This window comes from Vanellus vanellus (genome assembly GCF_965231255.1).
Source record: "Vanellus vanellus genome assembly, chromosome: 2".
In the NCBI taxonomy this organism is placed as follows: Eukaryota; Metazoa; Chordata; class Aves; order Charadriiformes; family Charadriidae; genus Vanellus; species Vanellus vanellus.
The window spans coordinates 92,353,670-92,371,684 of record NC_138906.1 but is presented as its reverse complement, the minus strand read 5'-3'; the positions used below and the strand labels follow the sequence as shown (position 1 = coordinate 92,371,684).

Here is an 18,015-nt window from a genome sequence, read left to right as displayed (position 1 = left end):
TGTCTCAGGAATGAAAATTATAATGTCTGTGGTAAAAAGAAAATTATAATTGGAATAATGATAATTTCGCCTAGAAATAGATGAGGGTATACATAAGTTATCTTTTTATTCAACTTCAGTACAGTGATGACAAATATTGCCAGCCTTGCAAAAGTAGTTAGCTGTCTCTGATGAGAGCTGTTTTTTAGAGAAGCAATGATTGTAAAAGGTGCCACTGAAAGCCCCACTTTTTGTAGTGGCCTGTTTTTAAGTTTTAATCCTGGCATCTTTAATTCATACTTCTTTCCATTTGTCGCTAAAGCTTTCACTAAACTGTTCCTGTAGGAGAAAGCTTCTTGCAGAGGTGGACTGAATGCAGAATAATGCTGAGATTTGTCCATTAGTACCTCAAAGTGTAGAAAATTGCGTCTCGGAGCTGTGGAGTTCTGTTTCACATTTCTCCTGTCATACTGGTGAAATAATTACAGTGTCTGTAAAATGTGTATAATTAGATGTTGTAATGGGAGTTCAGAAGTACTTTTATGAATTTTTAAAAGTATGAGTATGGGAATGCCAAAGTCTTGTGTTATGTGATTTTCTCTACGTTTCCGCTTCTTGGTAAGTACTGACATACCTCTTTCAGGTGCTGTTAGGGTGTAGTGGCATACACTGGCTTATTTCAAGCACCAGGCATAATGATATTTATCTAACCTGGCTGTGACTCCTCAGAGCTTACCGATTGCTAAATTATGTTCCTGACATAGTTATGTTGCACCTTAAAACAGTAGCATCTGTAAAATTTGGAGATACAAAACTATCAACGGATTTGAACATCCAGTATATCAGAATTAGTTGTTCTGTGTCACCCGCTTGGCATTTTGGTGCAGCTGTATTGCTTTCATTGACGTCCTTAGCGTGAATGGAAAAAAAAAGCAGATGTGAATTATGATTCCTGATGCAAGGGAATAGATTAAATAAACTGAATTATCTTCATAGATGCTCCAAGTTTGCTGGAAGGCGCTTGGAGGTAAAGCCATTGCTCATGTGTTTCTGAAGTCATTGGTCTGTGCTTATCACCAGAAGACATCTCTTCCATACAAACTCCTGCTGACCCTGTTTCCAAGCATTTTATCTGACTTGACACTTATTTTTACATTCTCTGGAGTTGTACTGAGCTGTGTGAGAGTGTGATTCGGTATCTCATTTTTAAGGATTACCGCTGTAAGGGATTGTATTTAGCAGTTACCTACCAATCACCCGTAACACAACCCAGGCTAAAATAATTGTAAAATGCGCAATTTATTTACATAACAGGAAAATAGAAAGCTACACGGTTGCAAATATTTTTGAGATGGAATACAACAAGCAGGTTTAGTTGTCCTTAGATCAACTCCGAAGCGTCTCTCATTCCGTCTGGTTGTTTGCAGCATCCATCTAATCATGTGGCTGGGCATCATGTTCTTATGCACAGGAAACCTGTTCTTACGCAAACTCTACATTTTGATTCACGGAACAGAAATTTGATCCGGACGTGTATGTTTCCTTTACAGCCAACCTGGCCTGTGGTTCTGTTCAGATTCACATCATCATCCTTTTCTCCGTTCTTGCCTGGATAAAGCTGTTCCTACCTGGTGGCAGAGATAGTTACTAAGTCCCCTCTCACTGGACTGTTGAAAGACCCAGTGCTGCATTAAATTATTAACCTACAAATCGCCAGGCCAATGTGAGGTGAAACGCTCTCCGTCACCAGTCAGGGCAGCATTCACACTGTGCATAGTCTTTTCAGTCTTCGAATCTTACATTGTATGTTACAGCTGTAGCTTGTCAGTCGTGCTTTATCCAGTCATTTAAGCGGAATTAATACCTGTGGCTTAGTGGTTTAGATTAGACACAGTGATAATCAGTCACTTTGCTATGGCTGACTTTTAACCTGCCACTGCAATAGCGGGAGACGGTTGGCATGCTAATGGGTAGAAGCAAAAATATATCCCGTTGCCCCCGAGTAGTTCCCCTTTTTTTTTCCATCTGGGAGAGCACAAAGAAAAAGAGAGGAAACATTATTTGCCCCTGACCTGAATGAAGCTTCCTTCATGCCGGGTGTTGTAAGATTCCTCTGTACCACTGATCAGGCAGCCAAATCCATTCAGGGAGAAGGAATGAAGCAGCTTAGGTTGTGTAAGGATATACGCTGGCATAGATTTGTTGGTGATGGTGATGTGTTAGTCCTCTGGATAGGCTGCCTGGGAAAGAAATGCAAGACCTACGTTTAGTTTAAACTTCAGTTTATTTCTCTGGCTTATTTAAATGCTTGGGCCTTTGAATTGCAGGCAAGAATAGTTTTTTTCACTTCAGCAGTCATGGAGGTGGTGTGAAGTCCAGCTGCCTCTGAAGTGCGCGGTGTATTTTTTTTCATTTATTTTGTTAGCACTAAATCAGGTCAGCAGTGACTTTGGATTTTGGCATAGAGCTCTCATTTGCAGCTGGCCAGTCTCCTCAGAAATATGTTGAGAATATCATCTTACAACTGTATTCTTCTACAAGCCATGCATGGTTTCCATTGATTTCTGTAGTATTTTTTAGGAGGTAGAATTTAGCCATATCTGTTAATGTGGATGTCTGTGCATTTCCGTCTATTTCTGTGCATGTGAACAATCAGATAGAAAAAAAAGAGAGATCACTACTGCGTTGTTGTAATAATTGCGAGGAGCATGTTTGTGTTTCATGCCTCTGTTGGAGCGTCTCTTTCATCATTGCACTCCCAACAGTACCTGGAAATTCTTGCCTTTGTTTTCCAGCTATTTTTTCATGGGCAAAGTTGTGTGGTTCTGTTGAGTGAGACTGTGGCATAATTTAAGTGGAATGTGACCATTTATTTTTTAACACTTTGTGACTCTTCTAATTTTGGCAGTTATTTTCTTCTAGTCATATCTGCTAACGTGACTGGATTTGGGGGTCTGGCTCTGATAGTGATTTGGGATTGGGTATGTCAAAAAAGAAAAGAAAATTATTCCTCTCATTTTTGGGGAATTGCTTTGTTCTGTTCACTTGGAAAACTGAACATCATTATTGATAATACAAATGTTATTTCCTACTATAAGAAAAAAAAATTCAAGAACAGTTCAGTTTTTTATGTTTAAAGCTTTTCTTTAATTAACTCATCACTGTATAAGAGAACATATAGTTTTGGTAGACAAGAATAAATTAGTTCAGGATTTGTGCCCATTCTGTGAAGTAACCCGGATTTTATCTGTCTTTGAAACCAGCCAGGAGGTTGGACTGGATGACCTCCAGAGGTCTCTCCCAACCTAAATTACTCTATGATTCTATTAAGTGGAGAAACGTGCCAATTCATTGTTTAATTCCAGATAAATTTTCCTGTGATGTGTGTGGTATACACTGCCTCGACACATTTCACTGTAAAAAGGTGCTATTCTGATTCCTGAGAACTTCTGACAAGTTTTGGGGGATGTTGAGTATGCTGTTATTTCCTTTGGGGACCCAGACTTCCGTACAAAGTGTTCCACTGAAAACTTTTGAGGAGAAAGGGCTTTGTGGTGTGAAAGGTGTGAAAAGGAAGGTGTGAAAAAAAGTACCACAACCTTTTTAGCAAGCAATGGCTGGAACCTTCTGCAAAATAGCATGTAAATTAGTTGTTGATTAATTTTAATATTTGCAACGCAGTGATACATGAAACCCCATGCTTGTTAAAACAGACTGGAATAACTTTTTCTCTGTATTCATCTTGCTGGGATTAATTTAGTCTACCACGTTCAACTAGTCCTATAGCTACATAATGAATCTCTTTGTAATTAAAAGATAGCTACAATTAAGAGTTGCACATGATCACTAGTCTGTGAGTATTTGGGCCTACATTATTCGTTAAATCAATAAACAGTTTATAAAAATAATTACAATATTTCCAATGTGAAGGACTCTATTTAAAATCAGGATTATTAAGATTATTAAAATCACCCAGCCTAAGAATATGCTCCACTGCTGGTCGCTCTTGCAGAATTGCTTTAAATTTTACATAGTATTGTTTTGAATACAGATGTTCCATTAAAGTAATATCAGTTTATAATTATTTACTTATATACACAAGTGACCAGGATTATATTTTTCATTTCCCTAACAAAGTGTGTGTGTGTGTGTGAAATTCAGCTGATAATTTCTCAGCAACAAAGACATTATCTGTATTATAATTTTTGATTGATTTCCACATCACTATACTCACAGTTCCAAAAGAAATCCACAAAATTCTCTGGAGCACAAACCCCACCTGCGTTATGACAACAAGGTTTGGATTTAGGAGGAAAAGAAGCGTCTTGTGAAAACCTGAGCTGAGAAAAGCATTTGACCTTGAACAGTGTACAGGCAGGCAGGGAGAGAAGTTTGGGATGACTGTGCTAATGGTGAATCTGCGTGGCTGTCAGGTTGGATTCAAGCCTTAATATAATTTCTGTGTAGTTTCTCTCCAGTTTAATCTTCTTTCTTCTTTCAGTCTTTATGTAAAAAAGGCCAAACCTCTGACAGACCTTCTCAAGTGAAGGCCTATGTGTGTTATCAAGACAAGTTGAATTCCTATCAATTACCATGAAATTATTTCACCCACATGTTTTTCCTGATTGGCAATTGAAATTAAATCTCTATAAGAGAATGAACAGCTTTGATCTCTATCCATGAATCCAGTAGGGGTTAGTTTTCCTAAAAAGGGTGTAGTGGGAAATAAATGTATGGGTACCCTCTCCCTCTTTCTGTTTTGCTTTGGGGGGTGTTATGAGTAAAATACACGCAAATTTTACATGTCAAAACTGGAAAAGAGATGGTGATGATGATGATTATTATTAAACTATTAATAGGTTTGATACATGTGTCCATTCCTACATTAATGTTCAGCCATTGCATCTCACACCTGTGCCTTTTGCCACGCCCAAAGGTTTGGCTGGAGTGAAAGGGGAAAGGAAACTGGGACTGCCTCTTCCACAGCAGCAGTACTTTATTCTGAAGGAAGCAGCATCCAGGTTGCTCCGCAGGGTTCACATAAAGGGTGCGGTCTTAGTGGCTACCAAAACCTGACCAGTTTCTGAAGTTGGAAATCACTTCGTGGTTTTCCAAAACTGAGGGGAATGATAATCACAGAATCACGGAATCACGGAATTTTCAGAGTTGGAAGGGACCTCTAGAGATCATCTAGTCCAACTCCCCTGCCAAAGCAGGATTGCCCAGAGCACATTACTCAGGACTGCATCCAGGCGGGTCTTGAAAATCTCCAGGGAAGGGGACTCCACAACCTCCCTGGGCAGCCTGTGCCAGTGCTCTGTCACCCTCACCGTAAAGAAGTGTTTCCGTGTACTTGAACGGAACTTCCTGTGTTCTAACTTGTGCCCATTACCCCTCGTCCTGTCACTGGGAACCATTGAAAAGAGCCTGGCTCCATCCTCCTTCAACCCACCCTTCAGATACTTGTACGCCATAATAAGGTCTCCCCTCAGCCTTCTCTTCTCCAGGCTAAAGAGTCCCAGCTCTCTCAGCCTTTCCTCATAAGGAAGATGCTCCAAGCCCTTAATCATCTTAGTTGCCCTTCTCTGGACTCGCTCCAGCAGTTCCCTGTCCCTCTTGAACTGGGGAGCCCCAAACTGGACACAGTATTCCAGTTGTGGCCTCACCAGTGCAGAGCAGAGGGGGAGAATGACCTCCTTCGACCTACTGGCCACACTCTTCCCTATGCAGCCCAGGATTCCATTGGCCTTTTTGGCAATGTTGCGTAGAGGATGTTGGGACAAGTTGCCAGGCACAAAGATTTATTGGCAGGGTTTGTAGCTGATGGCCTTGACTCTAGTGGTGAAGAAACACAAGCAAAATAGGAGAAAGAGAGAGAAAAGGGAAAGGACAAACTCTCCCCAGTCGCCAGCTGGGAGGAGAAGCATAAGGGGACCCCAGACACACGTCTTTCCCTGTGCGTCCTCTCTAGTGCAGTGCTTGGTTCTCCCTGTAATACTTTTCCCATAGTGACTATGTGGTTTTCTTCAGGACCTGCTCAGGCTCCCATATGATTGCTCCTGTATGTGATGCTGTTGGTGCTGACTGGAGCCTGCGTATGTCAGGGGCAGGTGCTGCAGGCTACTTGGCTGTTAAGCTCTCTGCAGGCTTATTATTGGGTCCCCTAACGTAAACCAAAACCTGCAAGTGAAGAGAGGGGAAAAGTGGAAAAAAGAGGCGATACCCACACCAGCGGCAATCCTTTCCCGTGACACAGTGACACGGGGTTGGCATGTGCAGCCCCATGGGCGTAACAGCCAGGGTTGCAAATAGAAAGCTCTGATCAGTACGAAAGGCTGAGGTCCCAAAGGCGTTGTGCAACAACCAAAGTGGTAATCTCACCCCGTATTAAAGACTTTGGGAATGTATTAGCAGGTGATTTGAATACCTTTGGGAAAGGCAGGTGTCACAGCAGGATGATACAGATTTTTTGGTAAGTGCTACAAAACCGGTCTTAGCCTCATGACAAATGCTATAATTTTTTCCTTGTTTTTTTTTCCCCTCAAAGTTACAATTATCTGAACGTGGTTTTGTCCACTCTTCCGACATCATACACTTCTAGGCATGTTTCTTCTATGATTAATAAAATTTGCCGAGGAGGTGTTACGTCCTATTTTGGCAGGTCTCCTAAAGAAGAAATCCGCTTCTTTCCTTTCTATTAACTATGCTATTACCACTCTGTACACAGTCACAGTATTTCATGGAAGTCATTTAGAGGCTCCTTTCCTTGGTGATTTCTTGTATTTATTCTCTGGTTTGCCCTCCAAAAAATACTTAGGAAAAAAACATAATTTGCAAAAAAACATCCATTCAGGTTATCAGGTTTCTGTAAGTGGAGTCATACTGCTCAGTCATTTCAATTTACCATTTCTTTCCTTCGCAGCAGATTCTGTCTTGAGCTGTTAAACGACACTATTGATCTGTGCACTATTGATCTGTGCAAAGGAAATCCAAGTTGCCTTTGTTCAAGCTCTTCACTATTCCAATTTTTTCTACCAGACATACCCCAACCATGGCTCTTTATCACGCTTCTGGTTATTTTCCTCTCATTCTGACACCTGTCACAGCAAACATCGGCTCACCAGGGGTGTTGTCCTTTGCTGACCCTTGCACGTCTCAAGGAAAGGAGGTCTCCTGTTCTCTAGGGGAAGTGACTGCTCTTCTCAATGTTATCATCTGCATACCTGGCTTGATAGTAGATAAGGTCAGGGAGACGCATGCCCTCCTTCCCTGGGAAGCTGCTGGTTACTAGGTACCGTACCCAGGACTCTGAAACATCTTGCACACTCTGATGGTTGCGAAGTTCTCATGGGTCAGTATGACAGAGGCATAGGTCTGTCAGGGCTTAGACTTCCTCAGGGTTTTGGGTGGTACTTTGCTGGACTTGGGCATGTGATCATGCCCTGGGCTACATTAGGAAGAGACATGCCAGCAGGTCAAGGGAGATGATCCTTCCCCACTACTCAGCACTAGTAACTCCAAATCTGGAGTGCTGGGTCCAGTCCTGGGCTCCCCAGTACGAGAGAAATATGGATTTACTGGAGCGAGTCCAGGGAAGAGCCACAAAGATGACTGAGGGACTGGAACATCTTTCATTTGATGAAAGGCTGAGAGAGCTGGGGCTGTTCAGCCTGGAGAAGAGAAGGCTTGGGGGGGGGATGTTATCATCATGGGCATTTGTTCTTTGTTTTTTTTTTTTTTAAGATGGGGAGAAAAGAATTGCATGAGCTAATCAAGAAATATGCACACCTTGGGTTCGTACCGTGTCATTGTGATGCTTGATTCTCTATTCTTTTCTGAATAATTGCTGCCCTTTTACTTGCCTTTTCAACCACTGCTATCATTTGTTTTTTCAAAGAGCTGCTCACAGTGACTCCTGTATCTTTTTCTGAGTTTGTAGCAACTAAGGTGGAGGCTGCTTTTGTAAGTGTTCAGCTAAAGGTGTTTTCCCTGTGCCTACTATTTTGCACTTGTGTTGGATTTCATCTACTATTTTGTGGCCTGGTCACAGTAGTGTGAGGCACCTCTGCAACTTTTCCCATGTGTTGTTGCTTTTGAATACCCTGAATAATATTGAAAACGCATCACTATTCCACATCACTATTCCACTCCTTTTACAAAACATTTAGGAAGACATTGAATAAACTCTCCGAGTCTTCCAACACAGTCCCCTCAGTGTAAAAGTTGACCATTTATTTGCTTTTTTTACTTCCTATTTTTACCTTTTACCAATCCAATTTGCCTCCAGTTCTCTGGAACTGTCCTGGTGTTTGAGAGGTACTGATAATCAACATACATAATCCAGAACTCTTATAAGATGCTTGAGCATAGTTTATTTGACCTGCTGTTGAAAAATGTCTCAACATTAGTGTCTGTGGCTATATATACTCGTGAGCTAATATTTTGGAACAGAAGACTGTACCACAATTATTCTTTAGCATAATGCAAATATATAATTTATTTTTTCCCTTAATAGAGAACAGACATTTTTATTTGACGGTTCTGCTTTTCCTTTATTATAATTAACAGTTTTACATTCTCTTATAATAGTTGATCAAAGTCACTGTTAGACTTCTTTCATGCCTAACATGAAGAAAAATCTCCTTGGATCTCCTGAAATGTAGTTTATTCATCTTCTGCCCTTGCTAGCTTATTATAATTCTGATTTAAACTAATTGCTGTCAGTGCTCATATTTTCTGCGTATGTGCAAGCGTGGATATTTTAACATGGACTTTCAGATCCTTTCTAGCCAGGTTAGTTTTTATGCAAGTTATGCTTCTTTCCCAGCTGTGTATATTTCTTCATTTTTAAGGCAACTTTGAAAATACTTTCGATGTATGTTCTTATTAGACTCCTTTTAAATTTGAGAGACAAGTGCTTGAATGTTGTAAAATTGCCTCGTTAATAGTCCAAGTGAAATTATTTTTCATTGCTTTGGACTTCAGTCTGTTTACATATACTGTACAATCATATGGATTTCTTTTGATTTTCCACTTTTAAAATGCGTTAATTTAATTGAAGTTTACTTTAGAATTGTGTGGTATTGTTCTGAAGAGGATGCAGCATGGTCTTAGCCAGAGTTAAATATGTCTGGTTTTACTTTTAGGGTGGCATGGGAAGACAAGGCGTTGGTTTTAACAACATGCTCTGATCCCATTCTCACTGGCCTTAGATAAAACAAACAAAGAAACACCCCCCCACTCACCCCCCAAACCCCAAACCAATTAAGGTAAATTATTAAGGAAACATTAAAGCTGCACAAAATCTGCAGAAAAATAGTCTGTTACATACCTATCTAGACAGCCACACTATGGCAGCTCATAGCCCTTTAAATTGCTTTAGAAAAGAACTGCTTACATAGTAGATGAAAATGTGGCGCTACTGAAGTGTGGGAGAAGGGATATGTGAAGCAGCAAACACACTCACACTGAGTTTGCTAAGCTCTGACAGTCAAAGATGTCGAGCAAGAGTCCTGGATACCCCTCAATCAAAGCAGGAAAGCCACATGCTTCTCTGTAAGACGTTACACCAGCGTTAAGGAAAAGCAAATGCTACGTGCTATGATGCATACCATCAATGCCCGAATACTCCCCATCTCCAAGGTACGGATAACATAAACTCATTGAAAAAGTCTCTGAGAATCAAATTGTTAAGGCAATCTAAGTTCAGATCAGGACAAAAAGCGTGTTTCAACTAGGCAGTCCTAGTGATGACTCACATCAAAGATTCCTTCCAACACAGTTTCAAAACAGTGACAGGCTTTGTGGTTATGGCACGCTTTGGTGGAACAGGCTGCTTTTAACAGTGTCAAAAATAGTGCACTGTCAATTAATACTATGTTTACTGAGGGGCGCAAACACCAAATGCAGACATGCATGGGATGGACATTAGCACTGGCACTGAGATAGTGAGGTCCTTCAGAGCTTGACATCACTGCTTTTTAATGTTTGTATCAGCAATATTCTCCTAATTCTTACGAAAAGATCATGAAAAGGGTCCAGGGCCGCTGTCCATTCTGCAGACTGTGACTCGGTCCAGAAAGCCTGTCTCCTCTTTCTACCTGAAGAGCCATCCGACTCAGAAGCCTTTGAGTATCGACTTCTACAGTAGCAAACTTAGATACAGTGACATTTTGAAATATGTTGAAAGATCCTGAGCCTTACACACTATGAATGTCTGCTATCAAGATGATGAGTAGCAGCATCTTATTTCAGGGTACTTGGAGAGAATATTCTTGAGCCATGGTGGAATAAAAAAGAAACCTCTGTGATAAATGGAGCTCTCAAGTCCTTAGGTCATTAGACCATTACTGGAAATAAGAGAAAAGGAGTGTGGCCAAGAATTAAGAACTATTGACAGAAATCATTTCCTACAAGCATTTTGGAAGAGAGTTTCTGTCTTAGCGTGACTGATACCTCTCCTGCTTTGCAACAGCACTCTCAGACCCAAATTTCAAGATGCAAATATAAGAATCGACAGATCAATTTGTTATCAAGTGTTCTTTAACACAGTTCCAGTCCAACTCACCCTGTTTGATGTTGAGCAACGGAGCATTTGAGGTCTGAATATGTAGTGACAAGAGGGGTTGAAATTACTAAAATGTCTCTCTATTTGTAGTTGTGGAAGGTTGAAATTTTCCATATATTTTGACCAAGGAGAGTAGTGGGGTGACTTAAAGAAAGGATACTTGTTTACAGCAGTATAACAAATTTGGAGCTGATACAGCTGACACCACTAGAAGCACTGCAATATACCAAAATCTTTTTTGTTTGCTTAGTAGTCTGTTTTATGTCAAAATTGAAAAGCAACATCATCATACTATATCTTATATCCACTGAGGAGTTTTAGGGAAGTGGTTAAGTCACCATCCCTGGAGGTATTTAAAAGATGTGTAGATATGCTGCTTAGGGACATGGTTTAGTGGTGGACTTGGCAGTGCTGGGTTAATGGTTGGACTTGATGATCTTAAAGGTCTTTTCCAACCTAAGTGATTCTATGAACCTATGTACCTCACAAGTGGGGTGGATCATCTAGTCTGGCTATGAAGTCAAACCATATTCAAGCACAGAAAATATGCAAGTTCTATTTTTTGGAGACAAGACGGTTAGAAAAGGGTAATTTTTTATTTTCTAATCATAAAATTCTCACAAATATGTAAATGCCATCTTTCCTCCAGTCAATTAGAAAGCTAAACTTAGAAACAACAAAACCTTGTTTTCATTAAAAGTCATTGGGATTGGAAGCATTTGAAATTCTTCTTCCAGGACTAGGGTCCAGGATTCTTCTTCAAACCATTTTTTAACTGGAAACATGTCTTAGGCAGCTGGTCTTACATGCTGGTAAGGTATTTTGCCTCTGGCACCCATTCATCTTATGCCTGTTTTAGAGGACCTTTCACATCCCTTGTTGCTGCCTAACTCATTATTCAGTTTTTTTCCCTACCCTGATGCCTGTTATCATGATAGAAGATGAGATTGCTTTAACATGATTTTGTTCACAACAAAATCACATTGGCTGTTACTTAAGTTTTTCTTCACTTTCAGAACCCTTGATTATGAATTGTTTTATTATTTGGTCTGTTATTGCTCCAGGAATTGATGCTAAACTGACCAGTTTTTAATTCCTTAGCCTTTTTCCCAGCCCTTCAAAGACACATGCTGTGTTTCCCTTTTCTAGCCTGCCAGAGCTTTCTACATCTTCTCCAAGTTTCGAGACTATCAGTCAGTTCTCTCAGTATCACAGCTGATTTTTACCCAGCCAGGACACCTTGAAAACATCGTACCTACATAACCCTTCTCTTATCTAGACCAAGTTTGGACACCCTTTTCTTTGCTGTTGGTTGTAACAACGTCTGATCGCAGTTAAAACTTTTTAGGGTGGACTGAAACTAAACAGATACCAAACACTTCTGTTTCCTTGTGCTATCAGATGGTAGATTGGAAGAGTAGAGAAGCAAAGTTTTCCCTTTGCCTTTTTGTTACTTTATTTTCTTATTATCCCTCATGTCCTTTTCATGCCATTGAACTTTTTGACTCTTGAGCATAGGGGACAGTTGGGCAGCATCAAAAAGAGTATGACTGATCAGGAAGGAGTTGTATTAATCTTAGTGGAGGAATTGGAGAAAGATGAGTGGAAAACAGATGTGGACTTCCTTCTCCATCCAATTCTGTCTCCATGATGGAGAAGAACGCCTCCACTGTCTTGTAGATGCAGATACATTAGGGTTCGGTTTTGACTATGGAACATTCGCATGCAGATGTGAAGAAAACAAACTGACAATAAGAGAAGTGAGCAGCAAATTATTATTGTTCATACTTGCCTGGGATCTTTCGGAGTTAAATAACTGTGTATGCAACTGCTAGGTGGTGAATAGGCTTATAAGTCAACTAAAATTGATGGAAAGGCTTATGAAGGGATATAATTATACGCAAGCTGGCACATTTTCAGAAGTGCCTACCTACTTATGCGTGCAAAATCTGTGTCCCAGTCATGGTTTGGGCAATCCTCAAACCAGGACAGTCCCAAATCTAGTTACATTTTCTCAAATATGTGGTGGAGTTCGGAACTTATGCATACAATCAAATATATAATCTTTTGTATGTATAGCAAAGGAATCCCTTTTGCTGTTACAGGTTGGGTTGGAGAATTTGTTCCATATATTTAGTGTGGATGCTAGTACCCTTTAAAAGAAGCTAACGGTAAATTCTGGTTATGAACTGTGGTTGTTTTTCATGTCCAAATAAATGTGTTACCTTAAAATGTAGTGTTTTAGTGGAATTTGACATGCATCATGTAGATACACATGAAGTATAATCTTATTAAACCAAAATGCTTGGCTGAACTTGGGCTTTGTTGCATAATGAGATGTTATATTAAATTGTGAATTTTTAGTGCATGAGGATGAGCAAAATCTCTCTGCATTGAAATTTAGGCCCCGTGAAGGGTTTTGGCAAATTGCTTTGTACTGCAGTTCACAATCAGAAACCACCAATCCCAGGAGAACTACGCTCTAACAGTAAACAGAGTGTTAAAAATTAAAATTTGAAAAGATAAATTTGAAGTTAAATTTGAAAAGTTTGGAGTATTGTGTAGTTCTCGAACCAGAATGTAGTATCTTGAAACTGAACTTTTAAAATCAAATATAATGTAAATTTTCCAACACTTTTTAAAATGAATTCTTCCTGAATTGATTTGCTGCAGTGGTTAGCAGTAAATTTCCTGTAAATAACTGATGTGTAACTTTATGCTGAAGACAGTTCAAAATTAAATGCTACTTTTAAAATGTTATTCCAAAGTGAATTTGACATGCTTCTTTTCTGTCTTGCTGTCTTGCACAGGTCTCATTTTTCTTGTTCATTATTTTTGTGGTGTATACCATGCTGCCCTTCAACATGAGGGACGCTATAGTTGCCAGCGTCTTGACCTCTGCATCTCATACGATTGTGCTGAGCGTCTGTCTATCAGGTACAGCTGTTGTAAAGGAACACTTGGTTTGGCAGGTAGGTGCTTTGTGGAATTAATGATTAATTGTGCAATGAACCGCCTGGTAAATGAGCCGGGAGTGCCTCAGTGGGTGCTTGGGAGTATAAACTTATTTCTCTCTCCATTTCTGAATTGCTACAGACTAATTCACAAGTCGTCGCTTTCTGATAATGAGGGTGTCAGTAATGTTACCTCTTGCTGAATAGCACGCTTAAGTGGTAGAATCTACAGCCATGCAGCACTTACCAATGCGAAAACTAACATTGCTCGAAAAATGATGTGATGCAGCCGCACTGTGGTAGGGGCATTACCACTCTGGTGTGTAAACCACATTGCTCCTCTCCTCACCTCATTAAAGCCTTAACTTCCAAGACCAAGGATTTTTTTCAGGTATCAGTGTTATCTTTGCCTCAAAAAAGCATTGTTCCTTTGAATACTGCAGGGTCTGCTGAACTGAAGATCTGGTGTGAAGACGTTGCCCTCTCTAAGTCTGCTGTAGGCCTTGTCCTCCTTCTGTAATTCTCAGCCATTTATAGGAATTCTACAGCCTCCTCCTGCTTGGGCCCTGGTTGAAGGGGACTGGCTGGCTCTAGACTCCCCAACATTTAGGGAGCCCATCTGGGTTTGCAGTTGGGTCTTGGCTTGTATCTCAACTCTGATACTTCACTACATAACATACTGCAGATTAATAATTTTTTAAAATCCAAATATTAGGAGTTGGTTTTCCTTACTGTTTTGCAGAAGATCTTTTAAATGGTGAAATGCTACAGTTTGTGTTGTAGTACTGTGGTGATCCCAGCTGTCATTGATAGGAATCCGTATTTTTAAGGAAAAATTTAGTTTTTATTTTGAAAAGCAAATACATGGGTTTTTTTTTAATATAGTTATGTCATTTTAGGGAAACAATTATTTTAACTTTTGCATCAAAATGACACTGAAGCTTAGAAGTAAGTACATTTTTATAAACATACCAGTAGAACAAGATAGACATCATACTATTTATTGTGAATAGCACGAAGAATGAAGCAAATAGTTTCTACTTACCTTTTCAGCTACTTGAGCCTTATTTTGAAAAACATTGTACCTCAACGGGTAACTTCAAAATTGCAGTAATTTTACAAAAGTCGTGCCTTCTAAGTTGTTGTTCGGGAAAACACATTTTATTTCCAGATATGGCTGCATATCTGTGTTATATGGAATATTGAAATTGAAGTCACATAAACAAAATAGGTTCTAAGATCTAGTTCTCTGTAGAAATTTTAAGTGGTGAGATAAGTGAGTTTGCTTTTCTTCTGCTGATTTGGGTTAGTTGCATGTTTTTTGCGGAGGTTGAGAAGTTGTGCTGTATGTTAATCAAGGACTGTGGCCATCTGCACCCAATGTAGTATTTTAATAATTCAGTAATACAGTTACTGATAATTGTAGTGGAATAAATCAGGAAGAATGTTATTCTTGGTTTTATGTCAACCTATGGCTTTTATTCTGGGCGTAGATATGCTGCTAAAACAGTATTAATGTTTGGCACTCCTTCCCTAAAAGCGCTTTGGGTTAAAGTTGCTGTTTGCAGAATTTACTTATTTTTTCTGCATTTTTGGCATATCTAAACCAGTACTTTCAGAAGATGTTATCTTTTAGACACATCAGGTCTCCAGACTAAAAAAAAAATAAAGCATGGGCTGCGATGTACAATTAGTGCCTTTCATCTCTTCTGTAACTTCCTGTTTCATTCAGAAAGAGTCAGAGTCTGAGAAATTTGTAAATTTGTTAAGAGTGTTTAATTTCCAGGATGTTATCAATTTTCTATTCTCTCTTTGAAAAATGTATTAAATGTTCTGAATAGTTTGGCAGTCACTGAAAGTACTGAGCGCACTGTGTTCTTATGAATGTGTGGAAGGGACTAAATGCCACTATTGCAGTTTATTTGCCCTCTGTACACTTTTAGATTACTATTGTTTATACTTTGGAATGTAAACAAAAATATGTTTGTTTTGTGTTCTTTGCTTTTGGAAATCGAGACCACAGATAAACGATTAGATTAGAGATACCGATTACACTAAAAAGAGAAAGAACATTTGTCAGTGATATACCTCAAGTTGGTGTAGAAAGTGTGTGTAATTTCCAACAACAACAACAACAAAAAAGAACTGGGGTGCAGTTGTTTCGAAGGACCATGCTGTTGAATAGAGTTTTTTGGGAAAAAGAAAAAAATATATTGGTGAGGACTGAACTGAAGCTGCTTTGCAATGCTTGGTCACTAAAGCCCAGAGATGAGAAACTACCAGTAGACTGAAATTAGATAGCGTACAGAAACACGTTCAGGGCTAAGTGGAGTAAATCTGATTACACTTATCTGTGACAAAAATACATTCCTTTGATTTCAGGGCTACTGATTTGTCTCAACAAAACAGAAAAAATACATGACAATGTTAGCAATGAACAGAGTATTTTCCTTCTGGCATGTGTTTTTTTTCTAGAGGACAGATAGGGAACCAGTAGTATGCACTTAAGAAACAAAAAGGCAGTGATATAACAAATCCACCTGTAGGTAAACGTCAGATATTATAGCATATGTATCCTGTACATATAGCAAGTATCCTTCTGTAGAGAGTACCTGCATCTCCTTTATAACCATTTCCTATGTATTGGAAGGCTCTGATTAAATCTCCTCTGAGCCTTCTACTCTCCTGGCTGAACAAACTCCGTTCTTTCAGTCTTTCTTCTGTCAAGTTCTTCTGCCTTATAATGCTTTTGGTAGCCCTCTGCTGGACTCTTTCCAATTTTTCAGCATCTTCCATTGATTCTGGTTGGCATCCCGTAGCATTTTGGAAGTTAATCATACCTTCAGTCCATCAGTAGAGAAAAATCAATGTTCAGAAGCATTTGCTTATTTTCACATTTGGCAGAGCCTATCTTACTGGTTTTGTCATTCCTTTTGTTGTCCTCTGTAAAGTTTTGCACCCAAAATTGGCTTCAGTAAAGCTGAAAGGCTTAGCATGCTCTTGATTATCTGGTGTTGGTTGCCATCAGAGATACTGAGATAAAAACCTCCTGCTGCGTTAAAGAATCCTTCAACACACTCTGCTAGTTACGTGATCTAGTTTCTGCTTAACCTCTGCGTGTCTTTTGTTGGGGAGGGAATCCACCTTGGTTTAAAAATTGGCAATGATGGAGATGGCTTCCACAAGCCTTCATATTTTTTCCACGGTTGTTGACCCTCAGTGTTAAAATTTTGTTCCTCTTTCCTAGTAGGAATTTATCTAGCCTTGTCACCCAGCTGCTGGATCTCGTTCTTTTTGGCTGGTAGACTGACAGACCCAACAATATCCAATTTCTGTTTCTGCCATGAGAGTACTTCTAGACTACCATGAATTTGCCTCATAACCTTTTTGTCAGTAAAATAAATTAGTTGCCTGCTTTTGCATGAGCTAAGCCTTTCGTCACTCACAGTTCTTTGAGTTCTTACTTGTGCTTCATCAACATCTTTCTTGCAACGTGGACATTAGCCTTAGAGGAGCGTGCCAGGAGCAGCTGCAGCAGTGCCAAATGCTTACGGGGGGCTAGGTCGACAAAGGGGTCAGTGTGCTGCGGTGCTCAGCACAGAGACACAGTCTCTACAAGTAAAATACCCAGTAAAATACCTTGCAGTTCTGTGGAGAGTTTAATGCTCAGCTATGGGATCTGTGACAGGGAGGAGGAAAAAGAGTCCTGTGTACCAGTCTCAGTTTATGAAAAGGTAACTGTGTGTGTATGGTTTGGGTTTGTTTGTGGGTTTTTTTTTCTGTTGAAAATTCTAATCCTAACCCTTACAAGGCACACAGTCTGGAATCTCTGACCCTCTTTCCCGGTGAGCATCCTACTGCCAAGCAGAGGATGTTGTTGAGCCTGGTGGTTAGGACTGCTGCGAGAGAACATGACTCTAACCATGGTGTTAAGGCATCTGGCTCGGAAGACTTTCATGACTTAACATCCCTTTCAGTTATTGCTGGAATGGAAAGTATTTTTCTGCCATCCCGTTCTATAAACACATAAACTGTTTCTCCCCAAACCAGAACAGATTCTAATCAAATACTTGTATTTTTCCTGTTCTATTATCAACTGCTCAACCATTCTGATCTTGTAATGAGTTGAAACGATTGTTAGAGGTCATTTTGTTCTTAATTTGTTGTAAAAGAGCTAACCAAAATCAATAAACAACCTATAAGCTTCCATTTTTCTTTTTCCCTTTGTTATATATGAGGAGCGTTGATTTTTTTATTTTAGTCTTTTAAAAAAGTATTGCTGTTTTACTCTATCCACAAGCAATTTTGTTGCTCTTGTAATCTTTTTTTCATTAGCTGTGGCTAAATGTTTTCCAAACCTTGGCTAAATCACTACAAACTGTCATTCATGGTTTGTTTGTTTTGTTTTGGTTTTGTTTTTTTTTTCTTTAAACTAGTGTTCCTTACATTTTGGGAGTTTTTTGGCAGCTCCTTGTAGCACTGTAAAAGGGGTCCCTTTTAGAGGCACAAAATTGT

The 18,015-nt window shown here is 39.5% G+C and overlaps 1 protein-coding gene across 1 annotated transcript in view; it reads left to right on the top strand.

The window, feature by feature from the left end:
- Positions 1-18,015, top strand: part of ADCY2 (adenylate cyclase 2) — a gene marked incomplete at its 5' end in the record, with an annotated part of 231,495 nt that overhangs the window by 52,489 nt on the left and 160,991 nt on the right. Inside the window, one exon of the mRNA XM_082479253.1 lies at positions 13,357-13,518. Within this exon, the coding sequence (XP_082335379.1) occupies positions 13,357-13,518 (162 nt within the window). The remainder of the gene's footprint in view (positions 1-13,356; positions 13,519-18,015) is intronic.